The 21532-nt window shown below is 37.0% G+C and overlaps 1 protein-coding gene across 6 annotated transcripts; it reads left to right on the forward strand.

The window, feature by feature from the left end:
* Nucleotides 1–416: 416 nt before the first annotated feature.
* LOC128029283 (phosphatidylinositol-binding clathrin assembly protein) lies at nt 417–20161 on the forward strand. 6 transcript variants are annotated; one of them, XM_052616969.1, is made up of 23 exons: nt 417–965; nt 3630–3772; nt 3882–3957; nt 4279–4381; nt 5170–5263; nt 5401–5512; nt 6667–6773; nt 6859–6900; nt 8472–8557; nt 8735–8858; nt 10100–10233; nt 10372–10463; nt 10586–10735; nt 11951–12034; nt 12275–12364; nt 12946–13056; nt 13954–14061; nt 14229–14259; nt 14359–14458; nt 16181–16240; nt 16505–16609; nt 16830–16941; nt 18826–20161. In XM_052616969.1, the coding sequence occupies exons 1-22, from the start codon at nt 836–838 to the stop codon at nt 16920–16922; spliced, it is 2175 nt and encodes a 724-aa protein (XP_052472929.1). In that variant the 5' UTR covers nt 417–835; the 3' UTR covers nt 16923–16941; nt 18826–20161. The 6 variants fall into 6 exon arrangements, with proteins under 6 accessions (XP_052472929.1, XP_052472930.1, XP_052472932.1 ...); XM_052616970.1 differs by lacking the exon at nt 16830–16941; XM_052616972.1 differs by lacking the exon at nt 12275–12364.
* The last annotated feature ends 1371 nt before the right edge of the window (nt 20162–21532 follow it).

Raw genomic sequence — 21532 nt, forward strand, 5'->3', positions numbered from 1 at the left:
AAGTTCGAACTACATTTTATATATATATATATATATATATATATATATATATGCCAATAGAACATCCTAAAAACACCCCTTTAAAAAAATTGACAATGTGCTGTTAAATAATTGTATAGAAGACCTGTATTATCACTTGAAATCCGAAACGTGTAAACTGTTGCATTTAATTGCTATTTATTCTGAGATTTCTAATAATAATAATAATATTAGGCTAATAAAAAATAAAAACAAACAAACAAACAAAAAATTCATTCTTCATGATATATGATATTAAGATAATATAATATCAATTTATCTAATCAAAAATTGAACCATGTCAAAATATATCTGAACCTATTCTTGATTATCCCTTTATTCCAGGCGCATTTGTAATGAAGGCGTGTGGCTGATCCAGGATCAGCAGCCAGTGTCCCATATTCCTCCAGCTCTCATGGAACAGCACAGGCCCGCCATTACACTGAATGCCTTCGCTGCTCTTCAATCCTGCGGACTCACAGAAATAAGACAGACGGCGGCTGAACGGCGGGATTAGTGTCGGGACACGAGAGATGAGTCACGAGCCTTTACAGCGCGCGAGTGAAACCTGTAACAATGTAACAATTCGGCACGGAATATTCTCTTAACATCATTTGTGGATTCATCATCGTCTCTCGCAGCGGATAACTGCAAGGCTTCCCATCTGCCTCCTCTTGTCCGACCAATCTTTGTCTCCCCGTTTTCTCGTATCGTACGACAGGAGGTCGTCCGGGAACTGTGAACTCTATTTAGTAGCAGCCTGAATTTCAACATTCAAACGTATTATTTGATTGTCGGTCGCTGGAAAGCTTTGAAGATGTCTGGGCAGAGCATTACAGACAGGATAACCGCTGCTCAGCACAGCGTTACTGGATCAGCCGTGTCCAAAACAGTGTGCAAGGCAACAACGCACGAAATAATGGGCCCTAAAAAGAAGCATTTGGACTGTAAGTATTATCAGCTGCGTGTTTAATATGAATTTGCGAAGATGAACGTGTGTAGAGCTGGTGCTTTGATTGTTATGGCTACTGTTTCAGGCTGTTGTACAATGGGCAGGCCCTGGTTGTGCTAAGCTAATGTGCTTAGACAGGCTCCTATGTAATAATATTAGTTAGAATTTTTTTTTTAACTATATTTATGACAAAATGACATGCATCGCTTTCAACTATATTGAAGCAGGACGGTGCATGTGCAAAACTGCTATTTTTTTGTAAGCAAGAATGAGTGGATTGTCATTAAGTTTGATCCCATAATGCTTTTTAATATAGTTTATGACCTCATATAAACCTCAATACTAGAAAATTCTGGTTAAATGTTAATTCCTTATAATGCTCAATGGGCAGAAGTAGATTAATGCTATTATTTTTCTTAGGCTGTTGTGCATGGGTTATTGTTGGGAAGGTGTTTCGGGTGTGTTTGAATAGTTTTGATTTGATTCTCATGTTCGTCAGGCAGGTGATGTCAGTGTCACCTTGTGCTGGTCTAGTGCCAGTCTAGTAAGTCTGTACTTGAGAATAAATCTCTATTTACATCTGATCCAGCCAGGCCTGACTACTCTTTCATTAAGTTCTTACAGCGTTATAAGACAAGTTATGGCATGCTTGAAGGACTATTGTAAGGATTTTTGAAAAGGAAAATAGAATGAAAAAATTGTTTTCTGGATCCCTAGAATTATATGCACCTTACACGCCCCTAGCTTCGTCCTCTTAGTTCAGGGAGGAACTTGTGTATTTTTTTATTTTTTTGTCAGTATGTCTCTTCATCTGAAACTTTGTGAACATTTGGTAATTTTAATCAGCCGTTTATTTGAATGTAAGTAAACTTTACAATTTTAAGTCTTAAAGGGATAGTTTAGTAAAAAAAAAACTAAATACCATTCTGCTATCATTTACGCACCCTCATGCCATTTCAATTCTCTCTGACTGTCTTTCCTCTGTGGAACATGAAATTATATATTCTGAAGAAAGGTTAACAGAAACTGAGACCATGAAGACAAACTTGATATACTTAACTAAAACTGAAATAAAAATAAATACATAGGATATAGACATATATAAAAATATAAAATAAAGTGACAAACACACAAAACACAACAAAAATTAAAAATTAAAATGAAAACAGGAAATTCAAAAAATTCAAAATGAATTCAAAATATTAATACAACTATAATAGCATTTTAAAAAATGACATTTGATTTAATCTTCTTTTATGTTCTGCAGAAAAAAGTCATACAGCTCTTACAGTTTTTGGGTTGAACCAACCCTTCAAGTTATAGTAAATCACATAAATTGTGGATACTTGTGGTTCTTTTTGGCACCATCCAAATGTTTAACTTTAAAAAAAGTTTTATATATGATATATCTGTAGCTGTAGAACAAACAAGATCTGATTATGAACATTTCCATTGACATCTTTTGTGGTGAGGGCTTTGTTTCTCAGGAGTAGGAGTGACATAACTGGATGAATCAAAGTTGGCAGTGTTCTGGAGGCAGTTGCCTTACACCAGACCAACCAACCACACGACCAAAGTCAACCTCATTCATTCAGAAAGTAGCAGCTCACCAGAAACTGCACTACACCACTGTCTATATGAAGACTACACCACAACTGTTTCACTCTCATAAAGCATATTTGCAGAAGTGCAGTGAACATTTTATCTAGAATGTCCGCTAGAAGAGTTAAGGCTGGAATACACTACATGATTTTTACCTGTTTTCTGCCGATTTACAGTCTAGATAAATCAATGCTATTTGCCGAAAGTCAGAGCCAGTCTGCTGATTTGAGTTGACAGATTTAGTAGAAAATCACATAGTGTATGATTCTCACAGACTCAGACGATTTTAGAACACACATTGTTTTTGTTTGTCACGTGTCTCCTAGCAACAAGGTCCACGTGTCTACGTGAGTTTGTTGTAATCAGAATAATTATGTCTGGTAGTGTTGATACTCAGTAGGGCTGCACGATAAACCGCATGCGATTGTCATGTGCATCTCATCAGTAAAGCCGGTTCTGTGATTAGTAGTAAATCTCCATCACATGCTTTCAGACAGAGCGGCATTTAGTTCACTGACACAGAGCCGTAGTTCACTGACAAGCCACGCAATATCAGATTCATAGCCGAAGGTGATTCAACTGCGATTATGAACGCAATATTGTGTAGCTTTACTGATAAGATGTGCGTGATAGTGGCAGGGGTTTTCAACCTGAGAGGTAAGGTAAGGTAAATCCGCGAGCAAGTGGAGAGATTTTTCAAAAGGTTGAAAATCACTGGTTTAGGGTATGATGGCCAGTGTTTCCTGTGTGACTATTACAAAGACGGTAAGTGTATGATGCCTAGTGTTTTAAAATCTGCTCAGATTTTCGAGTAGTATATCCCAGCCTTTACTAGTAGGCTGTTACATAATCCAGAATAAAGTGCATTTTATATGAAGCAAAGCTTAGCTTATAAGTGTGCAAGTATTATTTTTCTGTGTTATGCTATAAATGCATGATAATCCTTTAATTTATTACATTTTAAGCTCTATACCAGCGCAGTCTCTAGACTTAGTTCTTGCCTGTTCATCCAGTTATTAATGTCAGTAGTTAAATGAAATTTCTGTTTCTGTTGTAGACCTGATACACTGTACCAATGAGATGAATGTGAACATTCCTCAGCTGGCTGACTCTCTGTTCGAGAGGACCACCAACACCAGCTGGGTGGTGATCTTTAAGTCTCTAATCACAACACATCACCTCATGGTATACGGGAACGAGGTGCGTGACTGTGGGAGACCTGTCCACTTTTTAATCATTTTTTTTCCATGCATGTGCTAATGAATATCTGCAAATAAGTCTATGCATTAAACTATGATTTTGGTTACAGCGATTTATTCAGTACTTGGCCTCCAGGAACACATTATTCAACCTCAGTAATTTCCTGGACAAAAGTGGCCTACAAGGTACAGTACTGAACTCCACACAATTACTTCAGGCTCTAGAGCGGTTTCATTTTTTTTTCTGTTCTCATCTTTGGATGTATTATTGAAATAGTTGTAAAAACATAGTAATAGATATATAATATGTTAAAAAAACATTCTTTTCTTTTTCAATTCATGTAATTTGTTTTATAATATTTACAACATTTACTTTTAAAGATTTAATTTAACATTTCAAATTTCTATTTTCTGATTGTAGCACTTTTTCTCTGTGATCCCTAAAGCAACTACTCCTTAATCTTTTTATGAATAAAATCTTTTATTTCTTAACTGTGATTTCCCTAGGTTACGATATGTCAACATTCATTCGGAGGTATAGTCGATATCTGAATGAGAAAGCGGTTTCATATCGACAGGTGGCATTTGACTTCACAAAAGTAAAGCGTGGGTAGGATATTTTTTATACATTTAAAAAAATAACGTTTTTTTCTCCTATTTACTTTGGTGTGCTGAATTTTATATTAGGTACATTATGTAACTCAAACAGTGATTCATTTGACCAGCAAAGATTTTTACCTGTAGTTTTTGTTCTAAATCATTTGAGGGGGGTTTGTGCAGCACTAGGTTTGAAGTGCTTGCATTAAGTGCTTGAAGTCATTGCTTAGGGCTGTCACTTTTAGTTCGAAAATCGATTGCACAATCGATCGGACCAATCAAAAAAAGTTTCGAAAATTAAAATAGGGAATCGATTTTAACCAAATATGTACACTATTAATTGTAACAAAACTCACAAACAAGCAGAAAAAGACAATAAAGAATTCCGAAAGTGCAGTATGCCTTGCGAAAGCTAGACAGAAAATACCAGCAATTTTACGCAACTATAAGACCCAGTGACGTCGAAAGCGACCTCTTATGTTATGCTGCGTTCACACCAAACACGAATAGAGCGTCTGAAACATTATGAAACTTTATGCCAATAAATAAGAAATATTGCTGACTTGTGCGTTTCCAGTGCTCTCTTAACGTTCGTCCGTTTGACGTTGAAAAAGGAAACTTCTTAAAAAAAAGCTAGCTGCTTTTTTACAATCGATTCAGTGAATACTTATGTCTTAAAAATCGAAAATGATTTTTTCACAAAAGTGACAGCCCTATCATTGCGCTCGATCATCCACTAAACCTCCATGCACCGATGCCCCTAATGTCATTTGACCTGTATTTTAAAATCTTTTCCTTAAGGGTGGACGGAGTGATGAGAACCATGAACACAGAGAAGCTTCTTAAGACCATCCCCATTATACAGAACCAGATGGATGCTCTTCTAGACTTCAATGTAAGTTAGGAAGCTGATGGTTGATCTATATTCATGCGTGTTCACTGCTAAAAGATGACTTATGAATATAGGCAATGAATAAAAGCATATGTGTTGCATATATTTCAAAATATGTGTTTTGTTTTGTGTTTGTCCAGGTCAATGCCAATGAACTCACCAATGGGGTTATCAATGCAGCCTTCATGCTTCTCTTCAAAGACTCCATCCGTCTTTTTGCTGCTTACAATGAAGGGATAATAAACTTACTGGGTAGGTCTTTCAGGGTCTCAGTTCTAAATAAATAAACAACATATTGTAGAAATACACTCTCTTCACTCTTATATGAAAGATGCACTTTAGAGATAAGAGTTAAATATTAGTTTAAAGGGGGGGTGAAATGCTTGTTTTCACTCAATATCCTGTTAAAGGGATACTCCACCGTGTTTTCATATTAAACTATGTTTTTCCCTTACCTAAGACGAGTTGATACATACCTCTCTCGTCTCAGTGCGTGCACTCAATCGCTTTGGCGCGCGGTGACACTTTGAAAGCACTTAGCTTAGCCCATTCATTCAATATGGGCCAAGCAGAGAAGCTACCAAACACCTCCACGTTTTCCCTATTTAAATATAGTTACTCGCGTAGTGTAACTCGACCTAGGACGGTAACACAAAACAAAACGTTGCGCTTTTCTAAGCGTGTAAAATGGATAACTATATTGGGTGGCGGAATACCATGGCAAGTACTTGTAAGCACTTCGTCTTGGCGCAGTAATATCTTCACTAGAGGGAGCGGGGGCCGGTGAGAGGATTTTTCACAAGTGAAGATATTACTGCGCTAAGACGATGCGCGCGCTCTTCCGGCAGAAGTGCCCTTAGGACCCATATAAGGAAATTCCACTCCATCTAACGTCACACAGACCCATACTCGAAAGAAACTTTCCGAAACTTGTGACAAACCGGAAGAGGTATTTTTGGAACAAAAATACTCCTTCAAACGTATAACTTAATTTTTGAAACTTGGTCCATGTTTAGCATGGGAATCCAACTCTTTAACAGTGTAAAAAACTCAGTATAAAATTTAAAATCTTTAAAATCTGAACAAATTTTGCAACAGTGGTGCACATGCTCGCAAGTTGTACTCAAAGTTATGCAGGTTCAAATCCTTTATGCATTTTGTCCTAATTGCATTTCTTCTCTTTTCCCATACTTTCCCCAGTCTAAAAATTTCAGAAAAAAATATATATACTATTTGAAAATGTCAAATTCAGTAGCTATTAATTGCAGATTAAATTTTCATGAAAAAAGGGATCATTTAATCTATTTAATGAACTCCTAAAGTTCATAACAGTATTTTAATTGAAATGCATGAAGATAACATTATAGTGCTGATTAGTAATGGGTACTTATTCATACCTCTTACAGAAAAGTATTTTGATATGAAAAAAGTCCAGTGCAAAGAGGGTTTGGACATTTACAAGAAATTCCTTACTCGAATGACCCGGATCTCGGAGTTCCTCAAAGTGGCAGAGGTGAGATTCTCATGAGTTTTTCTGGGTAGCAAGGGACTTCATTAAAAGAGCGATATGTAACATATTTGTTTTACTTGCCTCACAGCAGGTGGGAATAGACCGTGGGGATATACCTGACCTGTCTCAGGTATGACTTTTTATTCTTACTATAACACTTGCACTGGTTCTGCATTATTAACTATCCCGAGTATTTTCTGAAACTGCTATGCTTTCTCTCTTAAGTTACTTTGCACCAAAGCATTTCTAACTGAAAGATGCATGCAGGTTATTAGGATGCGCATGCCACTAAAGATTTCTCAGCTTTTCTGTCTTAACCTTTCCCTGTCTACAGCAAATAAAGGTGTAAGGGGCTCAGTGGACATTTCAGAATAATACTTATAATAATAGAGATAATAGAATCATGACTTCCACAGCTATGGCAAGTATATTTATTCAGACTATGCAATAGATTCTCACTCAAGAACAGCAGTTTGAGCCATTTTGTGCCATGTGTAAATTCTAAAGAAAACTATATGCCAATATACACTACTGTTTGGGGTCATTTGGGTTCAAATTTGGGGTGAGTAAACTTTTTTTATGTTTTAAAATAAATCTCTTGTTAACAAGGCTGAACTTACTTGACCAAAAATACAGCAAAACAGTAGTATTGAGAATTGTTTTTCCAATTTAAAATATTTGTTTTCTATTTAATCAAATGTAATTTATTCCTGTGATGGCAAAGCTGAATCTTCAGCATCATTACTCCAGTGTCACATGATCCTTCAGAAATCATTCTAATGTACTGATTTTTTCCCAGAAACGATTATTATTATTAGCACACATTTTTGCTGCTCAGTATTTTTGTTGAACGCGTGATGCATTTTTTTCAGGATTCTTTAATCTATAGAGAGTTCAAAAGAACAGCATGAATTTGAAGTAGAAACCTTTTGTAACATCATAAATGCCTTCACTGTAATTTTTGATAAATTGAATGCATCGTTGCTAAATAAAAGTATTATTAAAAAAATTTAAACCTTGTGATTTTATAGTGAATGTATATTTTCTTATGCTCAGCTCTAAAATATTTCCGAGGTTAGAAATTTCTCTAAATGTAATCTCCATTAAATCATTTTTATTGGTATTCTTATTGGTAAAGTCAGTGTAAATTATTGATTTAAAGGAACAATAAACCTGAATATAAAGTACAATTACAGTATTAATTAATTATAGTATTAATTACAATTGAGTATATTCTTGAGAGTTTAGTTTCATGATTATAGTCATAATGTTAATGCACCATTGACATCTATAGTGACATGCAGAGCTCTAAACCAAGCAGCAGTATTTTACATCTTGGGAGTGAGAATGGTTTAGTGTATATGGTAACATGAAAGTCTAAGTCATAATGGCAAATGGTAAACATGAGTCTTGACAGATTATTATCCAAATCAAATGCCATCATAGCCTTATATAAGAGCAGATTTGAAACTCATGCATTATATGTCTGACCAAGACCACCTTTATATTCTGTATTTCCCTTTGCTTTCCACCTTTTGTCCACCTTCAGTTTACAGTGTGTGTAAGTACTTTTCTGACTCTTTTCTGCACTCCTTTGCACTGTTTAATCCTTATTGCCAATAAGCTATTTACTGTCTTTTCACTGTTGACTTGATGCAGTCAGTGCTGGATTGCTGACTAAATGTTTGTGCGTTCCCTCAGGCCCCCAGCAGTCTTTTGGAAGCCCTGGAGCAACACTTGGCTTCATTAGAAGGGAAGAAGGTGAAGGACTCCACTGCCGCCAGCAGGTGGGCCATTCATGTCACATTCAAAGCTGAACACAAATTAATAAGTTCAAACAGATGCATTATGTTGACAGGACTTCATGGATTCTTTCTTATATGAGCTTATAATTCAGGAGTTCTATATACTCTAAGGTTTCAGTTTCTCTTTCATACTCATGGAAGCCCAATATATTTTTGTAGGGCAAGCACACTCTCCAATGCTGTGTCATCGCTGGCCAACACCGGCATGTCTTTCACCAAAGTGGATGAAAGGGAAAAGCAGGCAGCTCTGGAGGAGGAGCAGGCGCGATTGAAAGCTCTAAAGGTACATAACATAATTTAACCCTGCAGAGGAAAATTATTTCCAGTATTTTTTGTACAATATTGCTCATTTTTCTTTGGTTTATTCCTGTTTTCTAGGTATATGTGTACATATTTGGACTAGAGCCTGACCGATATATCGGTTTGCCGGTATTATCGAATAGTTAAATAGATCTTGATTTTCATATGATGTCTGATACAATACCAACCCTGAAGTTTTTTTTTATACCCCCTAATATCGGTATCAGTAATATATAAATATATATATATTGGGATGTAATTTGAACAGTACTGTAAACACTTTAGCATTTTACATGCTTACATTGATTTTAACAGTAAAGCTAAATATAGCATTTTTATTGCAAGGCAGTTTAAATATTGAAATATGAATAATTTGGTTAAAAAATATATGTAGAATTTAGAATAACGGTCCTGGTAGTTTTTTACGTATAGTGTCGTACAAAAGCAACCACATTCTACAACCAAATTGACTTTACCATTCAGGTAGTGACAACCTTGTTTACAGATATTCTACACAATGTGTGTGGAAACAAACCAAACAACTAGCTGCTAATGGCGTATTTAAGCGTGTATTAGAGATGTGTATGCGCGATGCAAGAAGATCCCAGTGATCTAGGTGTGAATTGACTCATTAGCGTTAACAGATCTTGCTATGAAAAAAACAACAGTAATTAAGAAGTGTGTGATGTGTGGCCAAGTATGGTGTTCCATACTCAGAATTTATGCTCTTATCTGATTTGCTGGCTTTGTCTGAACAGATTAAAAAACCGGTAGCACTTTATTTTACAGTCCTGTTCCTCATGTACATACTATGTACTTATTATAATAATTACAATAACTATGTAATAACTAGGTACTAACCCTGAACCTACCCCTAAACCTAACCCTACCCCATTGTAGTTACCTTGTGTTACCAAAACTTTCTTAGATAAACACACTGTAAGTACACTATAAGTACATGTTAGTACACGTACTGTAAAATAAAGTGCAACCAAAAAACCTGTCCCGAGTGCACAGGTTTTTTAATCAAAAAGCTTTGTGTACAAATTACCGTGCTGCTACAATTCAATTTGTAAAACAATTATCTTAATGATCTTGGTATCACATTTCAAATGTATCCTTTAAACATCACACTAATGAATGAAAAGTGGTTGGAAGGTTATTCTCCATGCCAATCAGATGGCTCCTTCCTGTCTAAAAGGTTTCTTGGCTTCTTGTGAACAGGAACAGAGGCTGAAGGAGCTCTCCAAGAGGCCTTCGTTTGGCACGACTGACACTTCTCCAGTCTCCACCACAGCGGCATGCATCAGCACAGCTCCTGCCATCGACCTGTTCTCCACTCCCAGCTGCTCCAATGGGTCAGCCAATCAAATCACTTCACAGTGTGACGTCTATGGACATGCAAAACCCTGCATCTTATATTACATCCAAATGAAACTCTGTTGGTTAAATCAGTTGGGGATTAAGACATTTTTGTTTCATTTTCTAATCTTCAGAGCCCTGAAGATGGAGAGCGACCTCTTCGACTTGCCGACTAACTTTCAGTCAAGCATGCAGCCTGGAGCTTCTGTGGCCACGGCTTGGGGAGGTGAGACCCTTTGAATGTGATCGTCTCAGATTCAGCATGCTGTAGCCTTCTCTGTGTTAACTTGAGTCTCGTTCTAATGTCCTCCTGTTCGACTCTTTCTCTTTCTCCTTATGCCTGCTCAGATCCTTTCTCTTCTTCTGAAGCTGTAGATGACTCCATTCCAAACCTAAACCCTTTCCTAACCAAACTTGTTGATGGTGCTCATCTACCCGTTATGTCATCAGATGGTGTTAGTTTCTCCTCTAGGACGTCAGGTCAAGAGATTTTTGGTGGTAAACACGCTTTAGTTTCTTTCTTCCAACCCACCCATCCACTCATCCAAAGTTTTTATTAGTTTCAGCTTTTCAGGTCGCTGAAAGTCCCTTGTTGTTTCAGAAATCCTCTGATTAAGTTCAGTAACATCGTTCTTACAGTTCAGCTCGCCGTCTGAGTAAGAATGCAGTCTGTAATTGGAGAATAAATGTAGGGTAGGTGGCAGTACTAAAGATAACCCTCAAATAATGTTTGTACACATAGAGCTTTGTTTTGGCTTAGTTACAGTGACGCTGTTTCATTAATTACAGTTTTTATCTCGATTCAAAGCTGAAATTAAAGCTGTTGTAGGTAGTGTGAGACAAAAACAACTGAAAAAATGCTTGTATAGAAAGACAAATAAACAAGAGATTGCTTAGCCCAACTTCCCACATAAATATGGTAAATAAATAATATACGAAATCATATAAAAGTTTGGGTTTTGGTAAGAATATTTCGTTTTGAAAGTCTCTTATGCTCTTCAAGGCTGCATTTATGAAGAATACAGTAATATTGTGAAATATTATTGCTACAATTTAAGATAAGCATTTTGAGATGTTTTAAAATGTTAATTATCTCTGAGATGCGAAACCAAATTTTCATCCACCATTAATCCAGTCTTCAGTGTCACATGATCCTTCAAAAATCATTCTAATACACCAATTTGATGCTTAGAAAACATTTCTATTTGAATTACAAAAAAAACAGCATTTTTTTTTTAAATAGATTTTTTTTTGCATTTTTTATATATTTGCGGACACATTTGATCAATTAAATTTATCCTAGCCGAATAAAAGTATTAATGTATTTCGGAAAAATACAAATTACAGAACCCAGACTTTTTAAGGGTAATATACTGTACATAAATTTATGGATTTCAAATGTAGGGGGTCAACACACACGCGATTACAGAAATATTTAAAATGAAAAATATCTAATGCTCTCTTTTTGTATTTTGTGAAATATGAGCCATGATTTGAATTTTTCATATAAGTACAATAACAAATAAATATTTTAATCATTTGAAAGCAACTAATCATAATATATTTAATATTTTCTGAAACATTCTGAGAACGTTTGTCAGAAATCACGCATTTCATTCCAGTTGTCACCTCAGTCCTTCTTTGCTTTGTAAAGGTTTAGTAGTTAAACTGTAAAGTTATAAGTGAATGATTGTTTTTCCTTCTCCACTGTAGATCAGTACAATCCCTTTATTGATTCAAGTTCATCTGTATCAAGCAATTACAAACGCACTGTGCGGATAGAGCACTTAATCTCAGGTACCATGATGCAAACCATCCCGCCTATGTTTCCCCTCTGTCTGGAAACATAGGAGCACTGAAGCAGTGTACAGGGACTAACCTGTGATGATCCCTGCTGGATGCTGTTTGCCTTCTGCACATGGCTGTCTTAATATTGCTGTTTAAATACGCTCTTTACTAATCCATTCTGAATCTTTAATGTTTTTATGTCTGTAACGCTTGGCGTGTTGTTTCTCCTTCTCCCCGCCTGCCTGTCAGACTCGTTTGGTCAACCGTCTGTGGTCCAGCATCTCCCAAACCCCTCTCCCTTCCAGTCTGAGCCCTCCACTGTAGCAGGCCTATTCAGAGGTAGGGAGCCTGTGGCTGGAGGTTGCCTTGTGTGGCGCTGTGCCCCTTTGTGATATATGTTTCCCTTTGTCTTTAATGTTGTCTGATCTAACATTGTAAAACACCATTCAAAATCAGATCCTTAAAGGGACAGAACCCCCCAAAATGATTCTGTTATCATTTATTCACATTTAGTTTTTAAGGTGCATTTTGGAGCTTAACAGCCTTAATAACTCATTAGTTTTCTTTATGTTCTTTAAAAAAATCACGTTTTATGTATATAAGATATGTAGATATTAAGATATTTAGAATGACAAGAGGGTGAGTAAATGATGAGTTTTTCATTTTTGGTGGACTATCACTTTAATGAAGGTCTTGTAAACATGAAGGTTCTCTTGCCGTTTTTCAGGATGTCTTGTGCCTGACTGTAGTTTACCCTCCACTAACTTTGACGTGACTAAACTAGTCCACTTATTGACAGCACTTGAACTTAGTATGTTTGATACTGGCTTTGTTTTAACTTGTTTATTCTTCAGACAGTGCCCTAGTCTATATTGTGAGTGTTGTGATAGGGTTTAAATGGCTTTTTGTGCCTTTTGAAGGATACGGAGCTCCACAGATCCCTCCTGCACAGAGCTCAGGGGAGCTGTGTGTTGACTTTGAGTCTGTTTTCGGTACTAAAGCTGCCTCATCCAACAACCAAGATACTGATGGTAAGGCATTTTAATCTAAATCAAATATTGATGCACAATTAATCGAAATTAAATCGCAAAGGTAATGAATTGTGAATAGGCAGAAGCTGTGATTGTCATGCGTATCTTTCAGTGAAGCATGGTTCTGTGATCAGCAGTAAATCTCTATCCGAAGGCCAGAGGGCATGTCTATCGCTGCAGCTGACTACAGCAGTATATGTTTTATCTGATTTCTTCTTATTATAATTGACATCATTAAGTATATCTATAATCAAATGCTAATCGACATAGCCTTGGTCACTGCTCAGAAAACAATGAAATATTGTGTGCCTTAATTATTCGGTTTAAGAAGCCAAATCATCTCACAGAAGGATTTATTTTAAACACTTGACTGATGTTATGAAGTGAATTTGGTGTTAAAACATGTTATTAAATATGGTAGTGCTCTCAGATGGAGCAACACTTACTACACAGGGCCGTAGTTCACTGAGAAGATACGCAAACCGTTGTCATTATTGCGAATGATTTTGTCAGTGTCTGCGATTATGAATGCGATTTTGCATAGCTTGTCAGAGAACTATTGCTCTGTGTAGTAAATGTGGCTCCACCTGAAAGCAGGTGATGGAGATTTACTTCTAATCACAGAACCGGCTTTACTGACTAATTGCGCATGACAATCGCGATTAATCGCGTTCGATTAATTGTGCAGCCCTAAAATCAAATGAAAACGTGTAAAAGTAGATCAACATGTAATCAGAAGTTTCTAAACTGACAGTATTAAATGATTTTAAACTTGGCTTTTATGTCTGTATGTTTTTTATTTGCTTTATAATGCTAAATGAAAGCACTCTGAATCACCACTTTGTGTTAGTTATGCTATATAGATATTCTTACCTGTCTTATTTGTGAATGTAACAGCAGGGATTTTGAAACCTACTGTGGCCGGTTCAAATCAGTCCTCCAATCAGCTCCCAGAAAAACTGGTGTCAGACGACCTGGATTCTTCCTTGGCCAACCTTGTTGGAAGTAAGTGTATGCATGTGTTTGTCAGAACATCTTTAGGGGCCGTTTCACACAAAATGCCTTTTTGCATATAAAAACGTGACGTGCATGCCAGTTCAGTGAAGAAATCGTAATGCAATCGTAATGTGGAATGCAACAATGTGTTCTCTTTTATATTTTCTCTCTTACAGATCTGGGCATTGGAAACGGTACTGCTAAAAAGTAAGAATGTTGCCCTTTATGATGCTCAGTAGTATATCCTTGATGCTCAGTAAATACATATTCTGGTTTGGTGTTAATATTAGCCAACTGTTTTCACAGTGATATCCACTGGAGCCAACCAGGAGAGAAAAAATTAACTGGTGGAATGAACTGGCAACCCAAAACTGCTCCATCTACTACATGGAATCCTGTCTCTATGGTACAACTGTACTTTAATATTGATAAAATGGCTCCAAATGTCCAATGAGCTGCCTAGATAGACAGCTACCTTCTAAAGAAGCATCCTAACCTCTTAAGGCTGGAAAACACTACAGGACCACATGAATCTGAACAGATTTTAAAATACTAGGCATCACACTCTTGCCAAGAAACAGCACCTCATTGCTAGGAGTCTAGGGACAAATGCAAATGTCGCTCTGAACCAATAAAATCTTATAATTCTGTGCCCAATATACACTATGTGATTTTCAGCGAAATTGTCAACTTTGAACAAAATCTGCAGACTGGTTCTTACTTTTGGTAATCATCATTAACTCTGGGCAAAATCATGGACAAAATCATGTAGTTTATTTTAGTCTTTAAGTAATCTAAATAAGCATGTTACAAAGCTATCAGCTCGATACTTAAACAATCATAAATATGCAACGCACAAACATTGGTTAAAATAATTCATTTGTATTATATTAAACTGTTTTAATCAGTCCTTCTCAGTATTGGAAATAAATGTTTTTTCCTTGCCCGCCATTTAGTAAGAGAACTCACAGAAATGCATTCTGGGATACTGCTAAAACAAGGTGTCTCAAGGTTTTTTTTAAAGGGGGGGTGAAATGCTCGTTTTCACTCAATATCCTGTTAATCTAGAGTACCTATAGAGTAGTACTGCATCCTTCATAACTCCAAAAAGTCTTTAGTTTTATTATATTCATAAGAGAAAGATAGTCTGTACCGATTTTTCCCGGAAAAACACGAGCCGCTGGAGGCGTGACGTGGGGGCGGAGCTAAAGAATCACAAGCGCCAGTAGGCTTGAAAGCGTTTGGAAGCTGTGACATTACCTTGAGGAAAAAAACATCATCCAAGACAAACCATGGCTAACAGTCAGATTCAGCATATATTTATGATCCAGAATCAGATCCAGAGGCTGAAACTGAACGAGAGCAGCAGCAGCAAAGACTCGCTCCGAGCGGGGCTCGAACCCGGGTCTCCGGCATGGGAGGGGACACACTAACAAGGAGGCAAAGATATTTGAAGCAGTTTTACTCACCGCCTGCGGTTCCAACACACGATCGTGACCCTTTTTCATTGGGATTGCATCATCCTAAAGAAATAAACGATACGCAAATCCGTCATCAAACTGGGCCTTGTTTGTAAAACAAGCATCTTCGAAATGCAGGGAACAAACAAAAACACTTGCACCACTCCGTTGATGCTCTGTAAAAATAAACTCCATCCACTGGTCCCTTAATGCTGTTTTTTTTTTTGGTAATCTGTGCAGGGTTGTCTTGCCCTGGCAACCAAAAATACACTCCTTTTGTGACTTTTCGCCACGCTCTCGCTCTGATCAGTGAAGTCTGTTGTACTCTCAGTGCTCTGCTATACGGGAGCGCGCGCTCTTCCGGCAGAAGTGCCCTCAGGACCCATATAAGGAAATTCTGCTCCATCTAACGTCACACAGAGCCATACTCGAAAAAAACTTTCCGAAACTTGTGACAAACCGGAAGGAGTATTTTTGGAACAGAAATACTTCTTCAAACGTACAACTTAATTTTTGAAACTTTGTCCATGTTTAGCATGGGAATCCAACTCTTTAACAGTGTAAAAAACTCAGTATGCATGAAATAGCATTTCACCCCCCCTTTAAAGGTTTCAATGAAAGTAATCCCATATGAATTTGTGTCTCATTAGTCTTTCTTTGTTTTATAGCCACCATCTATCATGACTTTCCCTGCTACAACACCTACAGGAATGATGGGATATGGCATGGTTAGTACTTCTGGGAAACTGTTTTATTAAAGTATCCCTGAGATACCATTCCAGGTTTTTTAGTTTTTTAATTTGTTTTTAGTTTTGTAAGTTCCTTTTTAGTTATTAATGTATTTTTGTATTTTATTTTAGTTAACATTTATTTCAAGTAAAAAAGTTTTTTTTTTTTAGTTCACTTTGATAACCCTGCTGTGAAATCAGCTCCTAGTATTGAGGTTATTGAAATTGTGACGAGAATGATTCTTCATGGCTGTGTTTTTGAAGGCTCCACAGATGCCCTCTGTGAGCATGATGACACAGCCCACAATGATGTACACACAGCCGGTCATGAGGCCATCCAATCCGTTCGGATCAGTGTCCAGCGCACAGGTACAGTCCCTAAAACTTTAATGTACGTTATGTTGTTCTTGTGATTAATGTAGCTTTCTATTAACACTCTTCGTAATCATGGTCCATTGAGTTCTGATGGGCCATGAGACGGAGAACTCCCTCCCAAACTGCAGCTCATTCCTCTCCTCCTCCACATGTGCTTCTCCCTGTCACTCCAAGCTCTTTCCTTTCTCTCTCTGTGTTGTTCTCTCTGCATTAGCCCTCCGCTGCCTCTAGCCCTTCCAGTCAGAGTCCTCTCAGAGCCCCAGGACAAGACCCCTTTGCACAGCTCTCTCTCAAGGATTTCTTGTAGAGCTTCGTCTTTTGTCTAGGTACCACATGTGTTTGTGCTCACCGATGGTCTTGCATGCACTCATCTTCAGTTTCATCTCGTTTTATTAACATAAAATGAATACATTTTTACATATTCCTTATTTTACATTATTTTAAACATATTTCATGTTACTATTAATTAAATTAATAATAATAACAACTGTGGGGAAAATTAGCAATTTTTTCCCCTTGTTAAACAGATATTTCATCACTTTTTATCAAGTATTTTAAATGTTAAAATATTTTATAAAAATAAAACTGATACTATTCTTTCTGAATATGTTTAATTTTAAGTATATATTAAACATTTAACATTTATTTTTCAACAATTGTGATTTAATTATATGTACAATAACAGTAGGAATAAAAGACTGAATTCACCTTTAAAACTGATATTCAAGATTGATAATATATTTCTATAAGGATTATATATTTATTTTTTCTAGTTATTAGGGCTGGGACAACGCATCGAGGTCATCGATGACATCGACGCAAAAAATACGTCGACACAAAATATGCACATCGATTCGTCGACCTGTTTTTATTTCTCTAAACAACGTTTTCAAAACGTTTACCTTATGTGCGCTGAATATACGCGATGACCGGATCAACATTCTGTCCAAGGTTATATAACCAATCCAGGGGTTTTTCTGCATTGATCTTTTTTTTGGCGGCTGTCAAAGACTTATTTGATCGGTGAGTGATTTAGAATAGAATGACTGCTACGAGAGAGAGCCCCGGCTGTGCTCGCGCACTCACAGTCATCAAACAACACGAGCGCTTCTTGCTCTCTCTCTTCCTTGTGCATATTAATCAAAATCATTAAACACGATAGAAAAAGGGCGAACCACCAAAGTTTCACGTGCTCGCGCACTCACAGTCTTCAAACTACACGAGCGCTGTCTTGCTCTCTCTCTCTCCCTCCCTCCCTCGTGCATATTAACCAAAATTATTAGACACAATAGAAAAAGGGCGGAACGCCAAAGTTTCACATGGAGCATTTATTTATTTTTATTTTTTGGAAAAGCACTCTCTGAATTAGCTTAAAGCCCTCAAGTTTACATTGGTTACTGTATTCTTTAAATTGCTCTAAACAAGTATTTTGGGTGACCTTTTTTATTGAATGCTAGACATCAAGTTGTTGTTATTTTCATCTGAAAGAAGAACTTTTTTTTCAGTAAGCTAGGCCCTATGTGTTCAGTAAGCTTGTTTCAGTAAGCTATGTGTTTTCAAGGCTTCAAGGTTTTATTGAATGCTATCTCTATACAAGTGCAAAGTAATGTATTCTAAGTCAGTCTTTTATTTTGTCATTTTAAGAGCAATAAACATATATTGCAATGTTAAGGAATTCATGTTTTTTCATTCAGATATGTAAATCAACATGTATAAATTGTTAGTAGTCAATTAATGGGGAGATAATCGAAATCGAATCGGTCTGGAAAAATTAATCGTTAGATTAATTGATGCATCAAAAAATAATCGCTAGATTAATCGTTTAAAAAAATAATCGTTTATCCCAGCCCTACTAGTTATGCACAGGTATTTCAAAATATTTAATCACTTTTTCATTTTTTGTGAGTACAGTTTGTATAAAATGATTTTTAAATACTTATCCAGTAACCTCAAACTGGAAAAGTCATGAAGTAGAAACCCTGCAACTTTCTGTAACACCTCCAGAATGTCTTTCCTTTTTGGTTAACATCGAACCTCCTCTCTTCCTACCTGTCATAAAGAGACTATTCACAATCCAGTCAGTTCCCAGTCCCCGTCTACACTGGTTTCATTCATACTGTAACATGGGTTGCGAACGCTTTCTTGTACACTTAACACACTGTTGTTTAAAGTACCTTTTTAATTGTACATTTATTTGTTGCTTTCTCCAGATGCAGTTTATGTAACACAAAATGAAGTTGCTCCCTGATGTCAAACCATTAAGCTCCGTCCTCTGTGCCGGGATGCTCTTCAGAGGATCGATCCCACAACATACTCGACGTCAAAACGACGTGTTGAAAGACTGGGAGCATACTGCAATCATTTCGTAATTTGTTTAAGATGTCAAGTGATGCTGCTGTTCAACCCATAAAGGGATTCCTCATACATTTAATAATCTGTTAAGGTAGGAAAGGGCATTGAGAGACTTGGATATCTTGTGTTCTGAGAAGCTATAGTACTTTCCTTCCACCGGGAGCTTCTGACGAGAGGTTTTGTGGCGGACGTCGAGCTAAATCGCAGTATGACTCAGCATCTGATATAGTATGTGGTATGAAATAGTAACAGTAACTTTGTTTTACATTTTATCTTTTAGTTTGGACTTTAATTGTATTCACCAGTAGACCTTTCTTGCGTGTCGTTTGTATTTATTTATGATTTATGCCTAAAAATAAAACAGGAGAGTTTACGAAGTACATCTGGGGCGCGGGGGGAGGGGATATAAATAATAATTCAACATTATTCATGGGTGTTGGATTGTATAATGAAGGTTTAGACTTTTAAAATAGATATTATGTGAAAAATACACCTGTAAGTTAAATGATAGAGCACTAACTATTCTCTAAGTCTTATGTCTAGAACAACTTCCCGTAGATGAAATGTTTGCAGCCGAAGGCTATTTGGAGGGTGATCGTTAGTGAATGGTTTGTTATACTGTTTAGGGGTTTTGCAATGAGATATTTGTTGGAGCAGAAAAGCACTTCCTCTGTGACTGTGAAGTGCTGCACTTGGGAAGGGAGGTGTTCTGCATTATGCATGGCATGCCATCATTTTCACACGGACCGTTAGATCTGGCTGCCCCTGATCTGAATGTTAAGAGCTGCCCTCATGTTTCAGACTTCTTGTCTAGTTAAGCACCCTGCTCTCTAAAAGTTCAGGAATACTGAACGGGAGCTGGACGCTCCTCTAGCTATTGGTCACAGACGGGTTTATTGACATCACTGTAAATTTGTAATGTAAAATATAAGAAATGCTGACTGGGGAGACGGATCTAGCACTGTTGATCGGTGCTTTTGTGTATATATACATATACCATGTCAGCAGTTTGTCCAGGGGTTGGCTAAGGATTGTTTGAAATATGAAAGCAATTCAATCAAATCGGACTTGACCTGAGTTTTACTGAATAATTTCTGCTGTCCTCACAGATCATTTTTTTTGTTTATGTATTTAAAAGACGTAAGAACAATTAGTGAACTCTTTCTTTTTCAAATAAAGTGCAGCTTCCACAAATCTTGAGCATGTTTGTTTTATTGTCAGTATTAGTTTTTCAGCACAACATTGTGGTTAATCATGTACTAGTCTTTATAAACCCAATTCCAAAAAAGTTGGGACACCGTTCAAATTGGGAGCAAAAAAGGAATGGAATAATTTATAAATCCCATAAACTTATATTTTGTTCACAATAGAATATAGATAACATATCAAATGTTGAAAGTGAGACATTTTGAAATGTCATGCCAAATATTGTCTCATTTTGGATTTCATGAGAGCTACACATTCCAAAAAAGTTGGGGCAGGTAGCAATAAGAGGCCAGAAAAGTTAAATGTTCATATAAGGAACAGCTGGAGGACCAATTTGTAACTTATTAGGTCAATTGGCACCATGATTGGGTATAAAAAGAGCCTCTCAGAGTGGCAGTGTCTCTCAGAAGTCAAGATGGGCAGAGGATCACCAAATCCCCCAATGCTGCGGCGAAAAATAGTGGAACAATATCAGAAAGGAGTTTTTCAGAGAAAAATTGCAAAGAGTGAAGTTATCATCATCTACAGTGCATAATATCCAAAGATTCAGAGAATCAAGAAAAATCTCTGTGCGCAAGGATCAAAGCCGGAAAACCATCCTGGATGCCGTGATCTTTGGGTCCTTAGACATCACTGCATCACATACAGGAATGATACTGTAATGGAAATCACAACATGGGCTCAGGAATACTTCCAGAAAACATTGTCGATGAACACAATCCACCGTGCCATTCGCCTTTGCCAGATAAAACTCTTTTTAGAAAACTGGGACGCCATGTCATCCGGACTAAAGAGGACAAGGACAACCCAAGTTGTTATCAGCGCTCAGTTCAGAAGCCTACATCTATGATGGTATGGGGTTGCATGAGTGCGTGTGGCATGGGCAGCTTACACATCTGGAAAGGCACCATCAATGCTGAAAGGTATATCCAAGTTCTAGAACAACATATTCTCCCTTCCAGACGTCGTCTCTTTCTGGGAAGACCTTGCATTTTCCACCACGATAATGACAGACCACTACTGCATCAATTACAACATCATGGCTGCGTAGAAGATCTTTCACCCATAGAAAACATTTGGCACGTCATAAAGAGGAAGATGTGACAAAGAAGACCTAAGACAGTTGAGCAACTAGAAGTCTGTGTTAAACAAGAATGGGAGAACATTCCTATTCCTAAACTTGAGCAACTTGTCTCCTCAGTTCCCAGACGTTTGCAGACTGTTATAAAAAGAAGAGGGGATGCCACACAGTGGTAAACATGGCCTTGTCCCAACTTTTTTGAGATGTGTTGATGGCATCAATTTTAAAATCAACTTATTTTCCCCTTAATATAATACATTTTCTCAGTTGAAAAATGT

The sequence above is a fragment of the Carassius gibelio genome, chromosome A15 (genome assembly GCF_023724105.1).
Source record: "Carassius gibelio isolate Cgi1373 ecotype wild population from Czech Republic chromosome A15, carGib1.2-hapl.c, whole genome shotgun sequence".
Classification (NCBI taxonomy): domain Eukaryota; kingdom Metazoa; phylum Chordata; class Actinopteri; order Cypriniformes; family Cyprinidae; genus Carassius; species Carassius gibelio.

Bases quoted from the DNA above. Each gene is read 5' to 3' on its own strand.
- LOC128029283 (XM_052616969.1), top strand. From the start codon at position 836: ATGTCTGGGCAGAGCATTACAGACAGGATAACCGCTGCTCAGCACAGC. The intron at 8,558-8,734 runs GTGGGCCATTCA...ATATTTTTGTAG, and splicing joins GACTCCACTGCCGCCAGCAG to GGCAAGCACACTCTCCAATG. The intron at 14,459-16,180 runs GTACAACTGTAC...TTTGTTTTATAG, and splicing joins CATGGAATCCTGTCTCTATG to CCACCATCTATCATGACTTT.